Genomic DNA, 21,198 nt, shown 5'->3' on the forward strand with positions numbered 1-21,198 from the left:
GCGGGCCAATTCGCCGCAAAAATACAAAAAAAAAAAATAGAGCAGATACCATTTTTTATTAGAAACAAGTTGTACTTACCATTAATTATGTACTAATTAGTGGGATATTGGAAGTTGTTTTCCCGAAACCAACCTCTGAATGACTGAATGTCCGGCTGCATCGCAGAGACACCAAGTCGGAGCACTGAATCGAAATGTTCGTCCATCGAAAAAAAGATTGAGAGACGCCCCTACGTGGGGATAAATACTTCTTCCTTTTTTTTTCGTTTTTTAAGGTCTTCTTTTATTACTAACATGCCGATTTCTTGCAATGTGGGCAGAAGCTTCGCGGGCCGGATGGCACCGCGTCGCGGGCCGGATATGGCCCGCGGGCCGTAGGTTGTGCATCCCTGTTATATAAGAACCCTGATATACCAATATAATATATACCTATATAATATGGTATTATACGATATATTTTACATTATGATTGTGTAAATATGTTCATAATACATGCATACACACATTCGTGTATGCATCTATCCGTATATGAAAGAAGTGTGAAAGAATGCAAAGCGCGCGTGTGTAGAATGATGTAATTACTCGTGTATGTAGCTTTGTGTCCGCACGACTGACGGAAACTAATTGTGTGTCCAGGGTGCCGCCGGACCTTCCGCTGATCGACCTGCGTGCGGAGATCACTCGCCAGCTCGAGGACCAGGCGCCCAAAGACTACGTCTTCCTTCGCAGTGTGGGACGTAGTCTTACATGGGTAAGTGTGCAAGTTTCGGTTTACTTCACTTTGAGATCGTTATCAGCATCATCACCAAAGGAGTTGTGGACATTTTTATTGCAATACTTTCACCGGGTAGAAGAAAAATAAGAAAGACAGGATAAGAAAAGCAAACTAGAAGTGATGGCTCTTATCCTGAAGGTCTTTCACTTTTTAAAAGGGGTTAAGCCGAAAGAAAAAAAAAATGCATTTGTTTGAATGCGTATGCCTGATCAGCTCAACCTTTGTCTGCAGTTGGGTTGGCTTTTTGTAACCGCGTCGTTATCTTTTAAATCATTTGTCGGATTCTCTGATCACCAAATTCAGATCGCAGTTGAGTGGATTTACAGTGAGTGCATGAAAGCGTGAACCAGCGACCCCGGCTGATGTCAATCAACTACTTTGGTGAAGGAAACCCACACACGGCTCAGAGCCCCCGTCATTTTCATGTGATTTCATTTGCTTTGAGTTTTCACACTTGACTTCAGCTGTCAGTCATAATACCTTGCCTTGCTCACCATTTATGAAACACGAATTAAAAAAGCGTGTCTCCATGCTTGTACTGTCTGAATGGCCTTTGTGGCTGTACGACAGAAATGCCGTCTCTACCAGCCTTTTTAAGTGTCGTGACATCTAGGTTAAAATAAATAGTGAAGTTCCCTGCCCTGGCAAAGTTCAGGACAAACTACACGGCTTCGTCATGGGCAGTCAATGCACTGCAATATTTTATAGTGTAATATTTTTTATACATCCTCTCTGTTACGATTCCCGGGTTATAGCTGTGTCAAGATCCTGTTGTCGATGTGAAATAAATAACACACCTGCATTTCAAGTAGCTGTATACTACCCATTCTTGAATGAGCCCCATATGATTTTTTTATTATCACGTGAGTCTTTTAAACAGAGGTCGCAACGACAGATATTTGCGTAAACAAATATCTATGAAATGATCATATGTAAACTAGAATGTTCTACTAGAATCTTATTTCCCTCCAGCTTTTTATTATCCTTGATACCATAAAGAAAACTCCAAAAGATCGATGTTGTATCGTTTAAGATCATCTAGTTGAGGAAAAGGGTACTAGTTGTAGTTCCGGCAATGTGTGCTACACATATACAGCTGTTAAATGTTTTCTCAAAATGTTTGTTAAGGTCTTAGGGTTTAGAAAGTGCAGTTTTGTAAAATAAATTCATCGAGATGTAAACCGTGTAATCTTTTAACATATAAATAATTTAAAATACGCTTAGGAATAAAGGTATTTAAAAACACAGCCAAGCTGCTTTATAAAAAAATTTTCATCCTTCGAGAGACAGAATGGCTAATTCTATCTATCTATTCCTCTTGGTGCATCAGGTTGCACATAAGGCCTCAACCAGAGTCCGCCACCGATGTCGATCGGCTGAAACACGCTCTAGGTGACCCCATGTCCAGCCCTTTCCTTTCATCTCCCTTTCCACTGTTCTTCTCCAAGTTTCCTTTGGGCGGCCTCGTTTTCTTCGGCCGTCTGGAGTCCATCGTAGGGCGACTCTGGAAAGGTCTGCTGTCTGCTGGCGGAGCACATGTCCAATCCATCGCCAACGCCTTCGTTGAACCTGCGTGGTGATGGACTCGGTTTCACTTCTTCGGTGGAGTTCTTCGTTGGTGATGGTGTTTGGCCAAAAGATGTTAAGTATGCGCCTGAGGCATCTGTTTTGGAAGACGTCAAGCTTGTTACTGATGGTTTTGGTCATCTTCCAAGATTCTGATCCGTAAAGGAGGGTGCTGATCACATTTGACTTGAAGATTCTCAGCTTGATCTTCTGGCTGATGTTTTTTGCCTTCCATGTGCTCCTGAGTGAGGCAAAGGCCTGACTGGCTTTCGCCAGTCGGGCTCGAATCTCCACCTCCGCATCCCCAGTGTTTGACATTTTGGACCCAAGATAGGTGAAACTGTCAACTTCCTCAATCTCTTCTCCATTTAGTTTGATGCTGTCTTGGACTCTGGCGTTCACTCTCATACTGTTAGTCTTTTTTGTGCTGACCTTCAAGCCAAGGTTTCCAGCTGTTTCTGAGAAGGCCTTTGTTTTTTCCTGCATGTCTTGGTGGCGGTGTGACAGCAGGGCAATGTCATCAGCAAAGTCCAAGTCTTCCAGCGCTGTTGTTGCTGTCATAGTCATGGTCCATCTGAGCCCTCTCCTCTCGCTGTCGGTGGAAGTCTTCATGATCCAGTCCATGGCCAGGATGAAGAGGAACGGCGACAGAATGCAGCCCTGCTTCACCCCGGTACTGACGTTGAAGGGGTCTGTGAGCTCCGTGTCACAGACAACCTGGGATTTGAAATCGCTGTACAGCATTGCAATGACCTGAACAAGTTTTGCAGGGACTCCGTAATGCCTCAGGATCTTCCATAAGGACTCGCGGTGGATGCTGTCAAAAGCCTTCTCCAGGTCGATGAAATTGATGTACAGCGGTGTGTTCCATTCGTTGCTCTGCTCCAGAATCTGTCGCAGAATGAAGATGTGTTCGGAGCAGGATCGCCCAGGGCGAAATCCTGCTTGCTGTGGTCGGAGGTCTTTCTCAAGAGTTGCCGTCAGTCTTGACAAAACAATCTTGCTGAAGACCTTGCTGGTGAGGGAAAGAAGTGTTATGCCCCTCCAATTATTGCAGTCTCCAAGATCTCCTTTCTTGGGTAACTTGAAGATGAGCCCTGTCTTCCACGCAACAGGGACCTGCCCTGATTCCCAAATTTGCCTGAAGATTTCAGTCAGCTTGGGAGCTGTCACATTCACGTCTGCTTCAACATCTCTGCTGTTATTCCATCTGCCCCTGGTGCTTTGCCGCTCTTCATTGTCTTGACTGCTGCTGTCACTTCTTCCAGGCTTGGTGGGTCTGTGCAGATGTCAAGGTCTATAGCTGCTGGCTGGATGTCTGCAAGCTGAGGGGATCTGGTCTGTTCAGAACCGACTCAAAATGTTCCTTCCAGCGCTGTAGTTTTCCTGCCTCTCCCTCGACGACATTACCGTTCACGTCTTTCACTGGCACATCACTGTTCTTAAACCCGTTGTTAAGCTGTTTGTTTATCTTGTACAGTGTCTTCAGGTCATTTTTACTTGCTGCATTTTCTGCTTCATCTGCCAGTTTCTCTATGTGATATCTTTTGTCGGTTCTTGTCATCCTCTTTACCTCTTTGTTCAGTTTTGCATATCTTTGTCTGTGTTGTTCCTTCAGGCGTTCAGATCTGGTGCTGTTGATTCTTTGTTTGGCTGACTTTCTCTCTTCTATCTTCCTCCATGTCTCTTCTCTAATCCACTGTTCTTTCTTTTTCCGTTGGAAGCCCAGTATTTTTCTCTCCTGATTCCTGTAAGACTCGATTGAAGTCGTCTAAGGTCATCTCTTGTTGGTCTCCTAGTGCCTGGAACCTGTTCTTTACTTCCATAGCAAAGGCCCTTTCGGTGGCTGGATTTTTTAGTTTGCCGGAGTCCACTCTCTGCTGACGTGCCTGTTTTCCTCGTGATCGACGCAGCTTCAGAGAAACTGTGGCTATCACAAGAGTGTGGTCACTGGCAATGTCTGCTCCTCTGTAGGCTCTAACATCTTGAAGTGAGCTCCTCAGAATGGCTAATTAAGTAATCAAAACAGTTAGGAAAGTGAATTATGGGCAAAAAAGAAGAACCAACACAGACGCCATTGATAAAACAGACGGAGAGAAGCAGGTCGTGGGGGTAGAATCCAGGTGAGGCCTGCCACTATCTAAATCGTGAATAAGCAAGTTCCGGTATGGCGCCAGTGGTGCATTAGCTGCGTATGAATGTGTGTGCACTTCAAATCGCATTTTTTGGTGTTATGCTCCCGGGGTTATCACCCGCAGGCTTTTAAAACCTAGTAAATAATTTGTGGGGATAGTTCCTGTTGTTCTGACTTGAAGAGCAGCGAACTCCGTACGTGAACTCATGAGGCACTCGACAGTGCCAGCGGTGCAGCTGATTAAAACACAAAACATTTGAAAATCGCGAGAGTTATTTTAGTCCACAGTTAAATACAGGAAAAATCACCAGGCAGTTATGAAACACCAGTTATTACCATCAAGTATATCACAGATCTATCAAAGCTTCCAAGAGCATGAAGTAAAAATAGTTTGTTTTCAAGAAAAACCCACACAAACGCTCGCTAGTTGTGTGCAAAAGGATCAGGTTACATATTATACCGCATGTCACATTCCAGTATGAAAGTTCTGGTGTCATTAAAAACTAGACTTCATACAACAACAATGAGATAACGAAGTGGGTGTGGGCATCATCACAATGGCAGACAGTTTGATTTTTGTCGCCCTGCCTTTTCTTTTTCTGTCTGCTGTTCGCCAAACCGGTCCTAAAATTGATGGTGGATCTGGTTCTGTATAGCCCACGGTTAGGTGTTATTGAAGTTTTAAGCTTGTTTACTTAAGCTTCTGAACTAGTCACCATTATTGTCACTTTCATTCCGTAAAAGCATTCGGCATTTGCGCAGGTATTGCACAGCATGGCCCAAATGTTCCTCGATGGGAGTCGTCAACATGTTATTCTGCTTAGTCAATAGAAATACCTCACTACGTCTCTGTCTTGTCTCTCTCTCTGTCACGCGCGCGCGCACACACACATTATCACACATCCTTTCATATACATAAAACATTTATTTATACATTTTTATATTTATTGCTGTTGCGATCAAGAATTCCAGGCTGACATGTGTTATAGCGTGCTAGTCATGAACCCTCCCGCTCCGCAAACTGTCGACACCCGTTGCTAACAGTACAGCCACTACTGCTAGCACCAGTTCAGGTGTCACCATCAACACCCATGGGCCGAGAGCCAAGACGGTTGACGAGTGCTGGTAACCAACAGAAACGTTCGGTCAGCCCAGACGCTAGCAACGGTGCGGCCAGCACTGTACAGGTGACTGTGTGCCGCACCTTACACACGGCAATCAGCAGGTCCGCAACATTTGTCTGCTGTTTGGGGGCCGCACGAGCAGAGGGCAAAAAGGATTCCCTAGTCGAAAGGTTGGGTGATACGAGTCTCAACATCAAAACGTATTTACGCCGCCAAATAAATTAAGGGGCGGGGTACTGTACACCCCTTGCGCGCTTTGTAACGTCAAGTACTTCGGATTAGAACTTGTGTTGAGACAAGAGGGCTTGGCTCATTGTTGGCGCCGACCTCAGGACTTGGGTTGTTTTAGAGGGCATCTTTTGACATGCAAGGAGCGATAGGTTAGCATGTTCGTGGGCAAGAGGGCTGCGTTTTGTGCTCAAAGCATGTCATCATGTCTAGGATTAGAGTTCAGGAAAGTTTTTTTGTCTTCATTACCGGGTCAAATAAGTTTTCATAAGTTTCCTCTCACTTGTGAACAAACACATCATATATGCTGTGTGATGAAACATTTCTAAAAGCTGGAAGAAATGATCTCATGTGGGAATATTGGGCATTTGGTTTAAAGAGTGACAGAAGTAATATGTATGTACAAACATGCACATCATGCTACGTAATGACAAGCAGAAAAGTCATATGCATCGGCCGATGACAAGTGTCTATAATGATAAAGGAAAACAGCGATGTGCATGGGGTAGGGGTAACCACACAAAAATAAAATACATGTACACTCGCTCACTCGCACGCACGAACAAACGTTCGCACATAAACATGTGCAAACGCAAACATTCATTGAAGATCCATTGGTCAGAGTAGGTAATCGTACTGTGTTACGGTTATTGATGATCCCTTAAAATAGTCAAATTAAGGAACCTTAATGTGACTCTCAGATTGAAAATTCCTTTAATTAGTCAAATGAGTTAACCTTTAATGTGTTACTCTTCTCTTTTGGTTTTTGTATGAGCTTGCATGCACAATAAAAAACCATTCAATCGCCTTTGCTATTATTATTTTGCTATTTTTCAGCGCGAAACACGATTTAACGGTTACAGGAGAATTTCTGTTAGAAGGAGTTGCAATTTTTTGCGTCCGTTCCGACTCAGTGAACGAAGCAAATTGCTTGCGTATTTGTGGCTATGCAGACCGATCTTTCAATGGCCGGGCAAAAAGCACTTTGCCTCTCTCTCGATTCGTTCCTGATGTTCAGCCTGTTGACGGTTGAAGACCGTTTAATACCGCTGCTCAGTGTAGGTTGTGTCGCTGCATCGATTGACAACAAACAGGAAAAGAGAAGGTTTATTCGTTTGATAGCGCAGTCCTGTGTTCTTGCAGTGAAAGGGGGCAAGGGGAATTTCTCCCCGTTACTGTTCTCCCTCTGTGACCAATGTACAGAAGTTATCTAGCCAGAGGCTGAAAAGAACAGGTACCCTGACCTGATCAAAGGGTGGCTTCGATCGGGATATGGAGCTGTGAGCGCGTTGTCAGGGCTGCTGTGTGAACTGACTTCGTGTTGAGTCCTACTGCCTGGAGAGACCGGACTTTTCCTAGCAGACAGCGCCAGGCCTCGATCCTTAACTGCGTGATCACCTTGTGTCCCTGACATCAATCAGCCACTTTCATTGGGATGGGGGACGAATGCAGTAGAGTGAGACGAAGAACTGAAAATAAACACGCAACGATAACATTCACTTTGACGATATTCCGGAAGACGTGTTGGAACAATTCTATTTGTTTCTTTTATTTTTTTCTTGTTTTCTTTCTGTTTTTTATTTTTTTGGTGGTGTTTCCTGTATTTTTTAATTTCTTTGTTCATTTGTTTGTTTTTAAAAGCTTACATATAGACCAATATATTCCCAAGTGAAATAAATGTCTTAGAAAATAGCGATAAACGTTCGGGGACATTTCCAGACAACAGCATCGCATATCTTTAAGATTACATATCGCTGAACAGTCTGGACCGATCTGAGTATCGGTGTCAGAAGTCTCAAAGGTTCACCGGAATAGCCAGCACCGTTAAAAGAAAGGTATATTGAATGTGTCGTGCAATGTGTAACAGTGAGCCGACCTAATGTCTATCGTAAGGTCGCCCAGTCACGTCAGACGGAGATTTGTACTGCCTGACGCGCACCCAACAACATCAATATACATATATACTAGCTGCTTGATCCCTTACTTTCAACCTTTGTTTTTCCCCACATTACATAATCTAACCAGATTGCAGACATTTTAACCTCTTTTAGTACTATGACTTTTTTAAACATATATAGCAGTATGGGCTATTCAATGGCCACGAAGAACTGAGAATTATAGAGATGTAGGCGCAGAATTGTAGATGTTGTTTTCTTTGTCTTGCCCTCTAGCAACGTGGCAAGTTCCTGCTGCGTTGTGTATTTTGTTTGTTAAGCAATGTGTCATGCTCTTTCATCAAAGTGAACCACTTTCACCTCTTTGTTTACTTCTGCACTAGACAGAACGTTGTGTTTGCTTGTCAGAGGCTGCAAGAACAAGAAGAGCATGTCAATTTGTCTTCTTTGTGTTTTTGTCCACAGCTCAAGTCCAAACAGGAGATCCAGCTGAAGGCGAAGCATTTTCTCCCGCCTGTGGTGAGCCTTCTTTTTATTGGTTCTTCAGGTCCCGGTGACCGATCTGTCAGATCTCGAGAGCAAAGCTACAAGATCGCGCAAATCCCCTAGGCCACAGAATTGAACCGACCAAAAGGCAGTGAAGAGAAAAATGGTCTGTGATAATAAGTCTCGTGTGCCCAGCACCAGGAAAGATAACCTTTGAGAATCCAGTCTAGGCGCTGTTATTACTTGTGGTCAAAAATAATTTGTTTTCCACTTTCAGCGTCCCCAGCATCAGAACGCATTCTTGGTCGCAAGTTCTAGACAGTTCCTCTCCACACTCTTGAAATGAATCGGTCAAATAAATCAATCATCGGGAGACCTGACAGTTCTGGAAATTAATTTTCCTCGCTCCCTATCTTTGTATTTGCGCGTCTGAGTGTATGTTGATCTGCATACGTGCACGCTTCTGTCTGAGTGTGAGAGTTATTTTTTACGTCTCCATTTGCGTTCTTAACGGTTGATGTTATTACAGAAAACATTGAGGAGTTGAGCGTTTTTTATTTGTTTGTTTTGTTGTTGTTGTTGTTGTTGTTGCTGCTGCTGTTGTTGTTTTGTTGTTGTTTTTTTCTGTCAAGAGACACATAAATAGTCCTGTTGACGTTTGTTCCGTCGTTTTGAAAGCAAACTTAATGAGGACGATGTTCATGGACTTATGATCACAGCACTATGCGCCGGAACTGTTTCTGCTGGAGGCCAACCCCGAGATGCGGGAGGCCCTCGCCATTAGTGATCGGTCGTCGCAGCAGTCTCCCAGCTCTCTGCATCACGGCTCCACGGGCCATGGCTACCAGAACAGTAACCGTGGTTACGGCACTTACCGGGACGGCTACCGGAACAAGGACGGATACCCGGGTAAGCTCCCCTTTCATGCTTTCTTCTTCTTCCCACCACCGCCACACCCCACCCCCCACCAATCTCTCGCTCCATTGCTTTCTTTCACTTGTACCCTCCAATCTCCTACCACCCCCCAAGAAAAATCTCCATCCTCTCTCTTTCGCTTGAAATCGTCGGATGTTTTAGAATAACTGGAAGCAAACGATATAAATGTTCTCTTTGTGACCGGCCATAAAAGGAGAAATCATAAGAGGAAGGGGAAAGAAAACCGGCGAGGTTTTAAAACTTAGGGCAGAGAAGAAATGAAACTGTTTCCTTTAGTTGGAAGAATGAGAGAGTCAAAGGGAAGAAAATGCAGTAATTTGCAGTTTCTCATATTTTAAACATACCTAGCTATAAAGTAAAGTATGTTTATCATCATGAAAGGAAAATGTGGTATTGTTCGAGGATTTGATAATTGGTTCTGCTATGTATTGCTTTCTTTGATTGTTACAATTTTTTCAATAGGTTAATAGTAGCCTATATGACTATAGGCATACCCACTAAGTCCTATAAGTTTTTATTAATTTTAGTTCTGATGTTGAACGTTTGATGAATCCCTTCCCACCTATGTTTAAATTAGATGGAGTGTCCTACTGTGTGCTTAAAGATTTAACCTTATGCTTATGTGCATCAGATCTTAAAATCTAGACACATCTTATCTACTTATACTTTACATCTTACTAACATAATGTTTGAGTGAGGTGTTTTCTGCAAAAGTCAGGCTTCATGTCTGTGGTTCTATTTCTGTTGGACAATAGTACAAGCAGTGGTAAAAGGCACGTTTAAGATGCCAGCAGCTACCCAGATAAACATGCGGCTGCTTATTCAAACAATCATGTAATGGTCATGTTAAAAGCGTATCCCTTTAGTGTCGCCACCATGCTGTAAGCAGCCTGAGCTGAATTGAGCCAGGATCCGAATCCTTTTGGTCTCTTCACCCACTCTTCAAAATCATATTCCTAAGTCTTCAAAATAAACTGTCCTGTCGTCTGCAAATAAATGACAAACGTTTTCAGGAGCTTTGCTGTGGTTGCAACCATACACAGAAGCTGATGACAAAATTCTGCGGTTTTTTTTTAACTGTCATCTCACCAATATTGTTTCCAGTGAATCTTGTTCAGAACCCCTTTGATTATGATATAGACTCAGGCTTCCATAGATTATTTAAAAGCTTGCATGTTTCTTTCCTAAATGTAATTTTGTTTCTTTTCGTTGGTTTATTTCGTTCTTGTTCGCTGCTCCTTTCCTGCTTCTCGTTTTACCCTGCCTTCTGCAGGTGGCATGAAAAAATAAACAATGCCATTGTTGCATTTTTACACAGAAAATCAGAATACTTTGTCTAGAAACTAACAGCATGAAGTGTCCATTCAACGTGCATCAGCCAGGCTTTCTGTTTTCCCTTCTGTCGTACAGACAAAGACTTTTAGAAACTATATCCCTGTATTAGTTTCAGTCGCCGGCCTATTCTGCTGCCCAAATGATTTGGACCTTGCGTGTGATTGTAAGTTCCTCGAATGATTGTCGGTGCTTCGGGTGGAGAAAGTGTCACCTGGTCTTTGCACAGATACAATCTGGAATGCTGCAACGCCGTTACCGCGCTGTATCTGCTCAAACTGTGTTACTGTGTTTCCTCTGTGCAGGCCCACAACCTTGCTTATATCTCCCCTGTTACCAGCCATGGCTGTCCCAGTTCTAAGTCACTGTATCTGTCTGTGCCTTCAATCGTCAGGATCTAATTAATATATTTCTCTATACTCCGCGCGACGTCCGTTCGCCGAGTAAATAAATGCAGAATCGTATCTGAACAAACAAGTGGTCTTACTGTAAACCCCACCATATCTCTTATCTGAACGTGCCTGCGTTGTCTTTGTTATTTAAGACCTAGCATTAAGGATGTCTTCGGGTACCTATCGAATGGGTGTCTAGCGTGCGTATTTGGTATCGGTGGCGGGTAGGGGGGGGGGATAGATGGGTGGCCGTGTTTGGACAGAGTGATCGCTGGGGACACTGCAATAGACGTCAGGAAGTGAACACATTGCCGTCAGTGACAACACTCGGCAGGTTTACTAGAAGCTCTGTCAGTGTGGGTCGCCAGGAAACCTGGAAAAGAAGTAAGCTCTGAGGCTGCGGCCTCACTTCTGTCGGTCGAGACGTCCATAAGCTAACACCAGGAAGAAGACGTGAAGACGTGACCAGACAACGAACACAGGCTAGAGTTTAGTGGGTGGAGGGCAAGCACGCCTGACATAAGCAGTAAATGTGAGCAGCATAGGCTTTCCAATGTCAGCAGTGGACAGGCATGACAGTCTGAGCAGCATATAGTCTGGGTGGCTAATCTGTGCACTTAGATAAGCTTGTCAGTCTTAGTTCGTCAGACCAAATCACGAATCTGAGCAGCAGACGGGCTCAGTGATTTACACAGCGAATAGAACAGGGATGGGCAAACTACGGCCCGCGGACGTCTTTGAACTGGCCCGTGTGCCAAAACGGGAAGTGCACGTGTTTTTGTTTTTTTTTTTTTTGTTTTGTTTTTTTTGTTTTGTTTTCTTTTTTGTTTTATTAAATTTAATTTAGTTTAGTTTTTTTTTGTTTTTTTTTTTTTGGTTTTTTTGCCCGATCGGCGAACGGAAACCCTAGTGGCCTAGTCTTCGTGATATCACTTTCCTGCTTAGACTGGTGTCCTCTGAGGGAGGAGAGATGTTCTGTCATGACTCCCCTTTCCTCCTATAAACTGCAGCATCGGCACTTTTGTATCTGTGCAACTACACCGGGGACCTCCTTGAACGGCCTACTCTGAAACTGTAATCAAACCTCTTTAGTCCCGCTTTACCCCGCTTATTACTACCACCGACACAAAGCTTGGCAGTCTCAATACTCACTAACTGCATTCTCTGACACAAAGCTTAGCGGCTGTCTCTAACATAAAGCTTTAGCTGAATCTACTCATTCCTGCGTGCTTGGCTGTCCCTACTGACTACTCACCTGTCACTACCGCTTCTCATAACCTGCTGAGCCGTCAACACTCACTGGCGTTGGACAATGCCAAAGAGCAGCCCCGGCCATGACCTTTGTTCCTATCTCACGCAGGTGACCGCCGAACCATACAACGCGTCCCAGATAGAGCCTCCCCCACCCGGCACTACACCCCTTTACCCAAAATCGACGCGTCGAGTTCCCAGCCGCAGAGCCAGGAGGGTTCTCCGGCATTTTTCACCGATGTCGGCGCTGACTCCCGCGACTCCTTTGACAATAATAACTATCACCAGGCTAGCACCTTTCGCCCCGACCCTCGTACACGCCAGAGGTATAAGGACAGGGAGGAGGATGATTCCCCCTCACAAGACTACGATGGCCACAAGGAGAACCAGCAGGTGGCCATCAGAAGAGAAGATGATAAACGCTATCGCGAGCACCAGCACCAGCACCAGCAGCACCAGCAGCACACACCCCAGAAAGATACTTATCGTAGAACGAGAATTCAGATTCGGAAACTGTTTCTCCCCATTCGCCAGCAGAGCGTCAGCCCCCACGCTCTACGGTGCACTCCCCTGTTAGGAAAGGACAAGCAGGCTCTGTGCATAAGGGAGGTAACCACGAGCGTGATGCTGCTTACACCACCAATACCAATGAAGATTCGGGTGTTGCAGGCCTGACTCCTGAGGATCAGTACAAAAACAGGGACAAAGAAAATTTCTATCTTGCTCTACAAAAGTAAGTACCCTGGGTGCAAGCTGTGTCGCACACTGAACGAATGCAGTATTTCTTATGATGAGTATGCTTCTACAGTGTGCATTCTCAAGCAGCCAAGGAGCCAGTCGTCTTGAAAATAAATTCCATTTTGTTATGAACCGAATTTTTGTGTGATCTCATTGTGTAATTATCTGTCCTTGGAGCAGTTTTCTAGCGGCATGAATCCTGTCGCCATTTTAGTCATGCACACTAAAGGATGCTCAGAATAAGTAATACTAGCATTTGCATAAGGTAAGGTTTTGAAATAATAAGTGTGGCGTTGTATGCCATGTTTGCACGTTTGCGCATTCAGCCAGTCTGTGCTTGTATTTTATACATATATCCACAGTTTTGCATTCGTAGACTGAGTTCTGGAAAATTAGCTGATAGATACACAGGCTGTATTTATTTTACACTATGGGTCGATTAATTTTTCTAGGCAATTAAGCAGCTAAAAAAATGAATGAGAAAGATATTACAGGTAGAGTGTGTCTTATGAAGGCGCCGGTCAAAAGATAGAATGAGCCTTTGTATATCTCTACAAAAGACATGTAGCAAATATTGATAGAATAAAAAAGTAAGGTTGGCCAAGTAGACACTTTCTAGGGAAGCTTTGTAATATCATAAATAGAAATCAAATATAGTTATAACTGTGATGGGTATGCCAAAGGAAGCAAGAATTATAATAATAAGTAAGATAGAAGGAATAAAACACACACACACACAAACACCGGAAACGAGGCTCCCCCTGACAGGCCGAGTTGCTTTTTTTTCCTTCGACTTTTCTAATTTGTGTCCAACGTCTTTGTTTATTTATATCCATAGGTTGGGTTTTTTTTTACATGTTGCATTGTTGTTTCTCTTAAACTTTCCCTTGTTATTGTTTTAATATTTGTAATTGTCTTTGTGTTTGTTGCGGATTCTACTTTAACGGCGACATTCTCCGCCATGACACATTTAGATCTGATTTGTCAGTCCTTGCTGCTTGGTTCATCTTTGTGTTTTGTGTATTTGTCTTTTATCCGTCATCCTTACTGTTGTTTGTTTGTTCTTCTGTCCCTCGTATGTTTTTCATGTCTTCTTTTTCTAATAAGTGCTAAGATGTTTCATTATTATTATCATCACGCACATACACATCCAAAGACTGTAAAAGTATTTTTATGAGTTCGTTCAAGCCTGTATTCTTCTATCGATGTTCTGTGTAATGTACAGAACCTTTTATCTTCTGCTTTTCACGTGTTTTCCCCTTAAGATAGATTTCAATTCACAAAATAGGAGAAGAACAAGCGTGTCCTCTAGATAGTTGTTAGTTGAAATGAAATCAGCAGTTGTAGGCCTTTTTGTTCGGGGTATCGATGCGCGTTATTGAAGCCCCGTTATGCCTTGGTGATGACACAATATGTTCTGTATTGCCGCAACCATACATGGAGGCACTCAGCGTGGGACACATCTGTATGATCAATGTTTGGCCGCCATCGCATTTAGACAGAGCAGACAGAAACCTTTGTATCTCGCTTTTGACAACAAGACATTTGTTTTCCCATTGTGGCTTCCTCTTTTAATCTCTTTTTTTTATTGGGGGTGGGTGAGGGGTGGGTGGATTGGTGGAAGGAGAATAAACTGGAGAATAAGCTGTCATGGATTAACTGCAAAATTAGAACGATATTTTAAGCCAGACGTGAGTAGCTTTTATAGCCTAATCGCAAAATCAGAAACAGTTTTAAAGCTGGTGTAAAAAGTAGCGGCGCTATGGAAATGCGTGTTTTTGCCTGTTTGTGTGTGCACATAAACATTAAAGCTGCACAGCCTTGACATGGTCGTATTCTATGTAGAACAGCTCTCCATGCTTGTGGACAAGCTCGTTGTGTGTTGTGTGTGGCTCGTGCAGGCTTGAAGTGGCATTATACTATCTGCGGGTTTAATTTACTGATTTGTGATTGAATACAGAAGTTCACAATATAGCTGGCTAGTCTACAACAGTAGAAAAATCAAGTTTCAGAATGTTTTTTTCCCTTTGTTTCATTAAAGTTTTATTCTCGTACTGCGAGATGAGAGAAAAGACTGACGTGCGAATCGAGAAAACAAAACTACATGTATAATAAAACTTCATTTATCTTAGGCTTTTTTCTCGTGGTTTTGGTTGGGAGGGTCTTCATAAAAGTACATGGGATGGACTACTGATTCTTCTCTGTAGCTGTTGTGGGTGTCGTGGAGTTTTACTGTAAATGTAGCACATAATAATACCTCAGTAATGTCACCGAAGATTTTTGAAAGTATGAGTAGGAGGTTACGAATACCAACAGCTTAACTAGTATTAGTTGAGGGGAGTTATGTTTATAGGGAGAGGGGATGACTGTCACAGTACGAATCTGACTTCTCATCGCCATGAAGACCATTGTGACTAGTGCACTGTTGCGTAAAAAAGCAACACGGGTATTCCGACACCAGATCCTCTGACCCCATCCACTTCACTTCCTCGGGGTCAGTGGACAAATGAACGCTACCTCAACCTAAGTGGCTAGCACAAAGCAGTCAGCTAGGACTTCATAAAATATCAGCCACAGCTGACCTTGTTTCCATACACTTAGTGCACGTTATTGGTATGACGCGCCATGATGTTTTTTGTCGTTGGCAGGGGGTGAGGGGGACCAAACTAGTCATCGTGTTCACATCCTACCCTAGGCAAATCGAGGACCAGACAGTACTAATGTATACATTCTAGCATCAGCGAATAGAGAGAACTAGTGTACACATTTCACCCTCTCAGCAAATTGAGAGTAAGAAAGAACTAATGTGTATAATTCCCAAAAATACAGGGCCAAAAGATATTAATGTCATAATCCATCCTCGACAAATCAATGGCCAAAAAATATCGCCAAGTCTAAAAAGTACTAATGTGTACATACAGCAAACCGAGGGCCAAATAGAATTAAGCCACTTTATGCAATCCAGGGCTAAAAGGTATGAATGTGTACACACCACACCACCCTCGGCAAATTGAGAGCCAGTAAGTACTATTACTTCTTGTTCTTGATAACCCCCAGTGGAGCATAGAGCCGCAAAGTACTATTACTACCTCCAATAAATCGAGGGCCATAAAGTACTTATGTGAACATTCAACCCCCAGCAAATCAAAGGTCAGAGCATTTATGTTCTCAGTCGTACTTAGACAAATTGAGTGCTAAACAGTACTAACCCTTAGCAAATCGAGGACCAAATAGTCCTAATGTACACATTCCACCCTCAGCAAATCGAAGGACATGCAGAATCGGCTCAGCAGAGATCGCTTTAACGTCGACGATGACGACGACGACCGGCTGAAGGACATGGACGAAAGGACGCTGCTAGACCGCGAACGCTGGGAGGCCGATCAGCGGGACCGACGACGCAGGGCCGCCGATGATCCGCTACCGGTCCGAGGAGGACAGGAAGCGAGAGGAAGAAGAGGAGAGGAGGAGAGCGGAAGAAGAAGAAGAGAGGAGGAGAGCGGAAGAGGATGAGGAGGCAGAGGAGGCGGCCAGGCGGGCGGAGGACGCTAAAAGCAAAGGTTCCAACAAGGTAAGTACGCTGGTACTTTGTGTAGGGGGGAATGGGAGGGGCACTCAAATGTCTTGTGGTCGTTCTCCACAACTGCCCGACGCAGGGGAAACAATTGCCGACAAATTCAGACCTGTTGTAGACTTTTAACTCCCATTAACTATGAGCGAACACGATGGGTGTTCTTTATGTATGAGGCTGACTGTAAAACAAACAAGTCTGTTTAAACTTTAGAAGCAGGCCGGCAATCAGACAGTCGGGTAAACGCTAACGAAACGACCTTCTCGACATCTTAGCGGGGATAAAATTGTTTTCGAAAGATTACTATAATGATCTTTTGTGTCTGTTATCTAGGTCTCTGACCTGTTCTGACACTACTAATTTAACACTTTCTTCTTTTCCTGTTGCATGTCTTTACCATAATACTGATTGAACACCGCGATTTGTTTCTTTTATGTCTCATGCATGTGCATCGGAACCTCAGCGCGACCTTGATCGCTTCCCCTCGCCCCCTACTCTGCGGATGTCCTCACCGGACCTGGAGATTCCACGAGACACCGAGTCGGCTCGGCGCCGCAGACGTCAGGAGAGTAGGTGGCATTTGTGTCATTGATGTTGTTGGACTGTAACCCAAGATATATGGCTTCACTTTTTTATGTTGTTTACGTCTCTGGACTCGTTCTAGTCTGATAAATAATCAGGGAGTGTAAAGTGGTTTTGGAGTCTGCACAACCATGAAGGTCAAACGAAATGCCTGGACAGTGTAGCTTGTCTATAAAATGCATGCTTATGTATGTGTTGACGTGAGTGCTAATTGCTGAAGGCGTGTGGAACCTGAGATAAATGACATACACTGCGTATCTGGCGACCATCGGCTAAAATCCCAGCCCATTTTGTAGACAAATCACAAACTAAACCAATAATAGCAGTTAATTTAAAATATTCTGTAATCACGAATAGTAGTTGTTGTTCTGAAAACCTCTAATTTGAGACTGATCTAATATTGAAAACTATAAAATATGTTGTATAAGAATATTATTTACGCTAAAAACAATAATTTTTGTTAATAAGAAAGACAACAAATTTTGCGACCACTTTGCCATTGCGTGTCCAGGGCAGACCGATCCTTCTGCTCCTTTAGTTCTCTTCGAGTGAAACGTGCTGAAAAATATTATTTCAAAATTTGTATGCGTGCGTGCGTGTAGGAGAAAAGCTGTTGGCAGAACTGGAAGACGCGAAAGAAGCTCGACACGGCACTGAGAAGGAGAGAGAAGAGCTAGTCAAGAAAGCCAAAAATCTTCAGAACAAAACTCAGAACAGACGAAACCATGGTGAGATTTTTTATATAATCTTAATTTTAATGTATATAATTATTTAATTTTAATATATGAACTTACATGAGCAGACTTTTGTTGGGGGGAATCTAAGAACTGAGGAACACTTGTTTGTGACGTTATCCTCTAAAAGGATATTTTTTTCGCTCGATGTTCATACATTCGGGAACTGAACATCGGAATATCTTTTTCCTGAAAAAGAGAGTTAAGACAACTGCAGGCAACACACACACACACAGAGTGAATGAGTGAAGAGGTAGTAATTGGTGCTTGGCTGTGCAGCGCGAGATTTGTGGAAGAAAAAATACTTCGACGAGAAGAAAAAGACAGCGCCTCTGGAGGAGCAGACAAACAGACTGCGTGAGGACCTGGAGACACTACACCGGAAACTCATGAACACGCTGGAGGGACCCAAAGAGAAGAACGTCAAGCTTAGGAGACAAGCATCCTTCCCAAAAGGCAAGATAGGATTCTTCCCTTTGCTTTTCATTGTTAAAAAAACATGAAAATACTCATATTTGGTGTGATACCAAGCAAACAAAACTTCCCAAGTACGTGGAGATCGGATTTTGCGTGTCATAAGGATATATATATATATGTGTCGATTTTGTACACAAGCAAAAACTCAGAAAAGTTGTGAAATTTGCACTGGGTGATGGGTTTCCGAAGGCTTCACAAGATATTTCTGCAGTAACAAAATGTCAGACGAAATAAATGCGGCAGAAATGTCGGATTAAGTAAGTATCCAGATGTATTTGTATCGAATGTTGGAACTAACTTAATGGCTGAATGTATGTGAGGCAGAAATGTCAGAAGAAGTAATTTTGACGGAAATAGCAAAAGTGAGAGACTAAGTGGTTGACTTCCTGTCTGGCAGAACAACTTTGTGATCCAGTGCACCAAGCTACAGCACGAGATTGACGATCTCCGGCGGCGCGTGGAGAACGCCAAGATGAAGCTGACGGCGGAAATGAAGGTAAGTGTCAGGCACGTGCCGCAACATTGCTGTAACAACTCCCTGCCAACATGGCGCCGACACGCTGAACTTCACACCTCGCGTCACTGGCTCTAACGCATCTTCCAGTGTTATTAGAGCTCAATGTAAGGCGTGGAGTGAAGTGCAGTATTCTGCGATGTAGTTGACCTTAATGAACAGCATCTGTGTTCTGTCCTGAGAACTTAGAAACTGCTATAACTGCAGTGGTAGTGAGATGATACAAGTCTGCAAAGCAAATGATCTTGACGTTAACGGTGCCTTCAAAGTATACCGTGCAAGACAGATTTGTGGATTGTAAATTAATATAAAAGTAAACTCCGGTAACGGTAACAAGGTCAGAGGCTTACAGCAATGGATGTCAATGTATAACTTTGCTTTGTGTACGACTACAAATGTAGCACCTATTTCTTCGCTTGTCTTGTGACTGCACATCACTATAGCCGCAATTAGCCCCTGCTTGTCTGGCCCTTACCATAACACCCGCTCTTCACCACTACCACTACGTCTTGTCGTTGTGCGTTGCTGATCTTGCTAAAGCTTTTGTAATCTCAGTCAAAGCTCAGCAGAAGCGTCCAAGTCTCTAGCCATAAGAAATCAGTTTTATAGTGGAAAGCACAACGAGATATACAACGAATAGTACTCGGAGAGGACGCGCAGTTATCTTTCACGCTAGGATTTTTTTTTTTTATTATTTTATCTTTTCTGTAACATTCCGTGCTAGATATGTTACTAAATATAAACTAGCAGCCGAAGTAGTCTTCGGAATTGATGCCGTTAGAGAGTGTTTTTTTTAAACATTGTTTGGATTTGTATATATTGTATTTTCATTTGCAGTTGATTTTTTATTGTTTTAAATGACAGTAAATGCTTTGAATCTAACAGATGCTTTGAAAATAACATTATGACTATGTCATTAATGAAGCAAATTGGAAAGAAATCGATTGTACTCCTGTGACAACCATGTATACAGTTCAATATATGCGTAAGCTTGTTGGGTTGTTAAGAGTGACTAACACTTGACCAAATTATGAACAAAAATTATTGGGTGAAATATTTAACATAGGAACACATTACCTTTTCTTGGAAGGCGAAATACTTCTGTTTGACACGAGAAAAACAGACATGAGTGAACAGCGGACTCCCTTTGTAGTAAAATCCTGGCATCGTTATGCACATTTTGACAGTATTTACACATTTTTCATAAGCGTCTGTTGCTCTTGATCACTGCAAATACTATGTTAAGACTATTTTCTGTGTAACTAAATATTTCGTGTAGGTGTTAAGGGGGAGGAATCACCTGTAAAATATTCATTTTAGCTTTAGAGTAAGTGACCCAAATGTTGTTGACTTTGTGTGTGTGTGTGAGTCGTTGTTTCCATCTGTATGTGGATAAGTCTCAGCTTTGGTGCGCATCTGATGTTGACGTTGTCTGCACTGTTTTCCTCAGATAAATGTGTTAGTTAGCGTGCAGCGACCAACCCCGAGGCTGGGCATTGAGAGCAGTAACAAAACGCCAGTGCCTTAGGTACTAACAGCACTTTTCTTCTCCTTCAGTTTTCTTTTTGCTTGGCTTCAGTAGTATTTACTAGGCATCACAAGTTTGTTACTGGCCTTTATTGGCATTAGATACACACACCCACACACATATGTATAGACACATACAGAGTTAATATCTCACTATTTATTTTTGAGCTGTCAAGTAAATTATCATTTTGCAGTCTATCAGACGGACAAAAATAATTTTAGTTTTGCTTATCCCAATTTTGGTTGCACAAGTGATGCAGATTTAACCACTTGAAACTTTTAAATCTGTTGAATCTCATGTCATAGTTTTTAATTTTCATGATCCAGATGATGTGTGTGTTTGTTTTGACAATCTGTCTTATCGTATTTCCGAGGACTATATAAAAAAAAACCCTATCAAAGAGTGAGTTAATCCTGAAACTCTTCCAAAAGATGAGTCGGAGATATTTTAGGTGTGTGTGTGTTTTGTAGACTACAAGACGACATAATGTTTTTTTTTCGGGAAGAGTTGTGACGCCAGTTCCTTGTTGACCATTGTTCCCTTTAAAATGTTGCACTATTGTCTAGGTCAAAGCTTATTCACTAAGTAAAGAAATCCTGTTAAAGTCTTCCATGTGTAGCTTTTTTTCCATGCATTGTTGTACGCCACAGCATATGTAACACAGGACTGCTTTGTATATCTAGCGGTGTAAGGTAGCTGAATTAATCGTTGATCCCAGTAAACTGCCAGAGATAATGTTGACGCTTCTGTTTCCTACAGTAGTGACTGACTGAAGCTGGGTTTTGTCTGTGACAGGAAGAACGATGTGATTATTTTGTTAGTTGTGGTAGCGAGTAAGGTGCATTGATTACTGTGTTAATAGCTCAACAAAGGACAAAACGATCTTAAAATTAGTAACGTTATATAATGAACAAATTTATTATCTTTTAAGTATT

At 42.7% G+C, this 21,198-nt stretch overlaps 1 protein-coding gene across 1 annotated transcript in view; it reads left to right on the plus strand.

The window, feature by feature from the left end:
• Positions 1-21,198, plus strand: part of LOC112573699 (trichohyalin-like) — a 31,724-nt gene that overhangs the window by 6,121 nt on the left and 4,405 nt on the right. The window contains 10 exon segments of the mRNA XM_025254278.1: positions 637-751; positions 8,188-8,241; positions 8,928-9,117; positions 12,229-12,793; positions 16,245-16,428; positions 16,892-16,997; positions 17,613-17,738; positions 18,024-18,153; positions 18,155-18,200; positions 18,619-18,717. Coding sequence (XP_025110063.1) covers positions 637-751; positions 8,188-8,241; positions 8,928-9,117; positions 12,229-12,793; positions 16,245-16,428; positions 16,892-16,997; positions 17,613-17,738; positions 18,024-18,153; positions 18,155-18,200; positions 18,619-18,717 — 1,615 coding nt within the window.

Source organism: Pomacea canaliculata, linkage group LG10, assembly GCF_003073045.1.
Source record: "Pomacea canaliculata isolate SZHN2017 linkage group LG10, ASM307304v1, whole genome shotgun sequence".
NCBI lineage: Eukaryota > Metazoa > Mollusca > Gastropoda > Architaenioglossa > Ampullariidae > Pomacea > Pomacea canaliculata.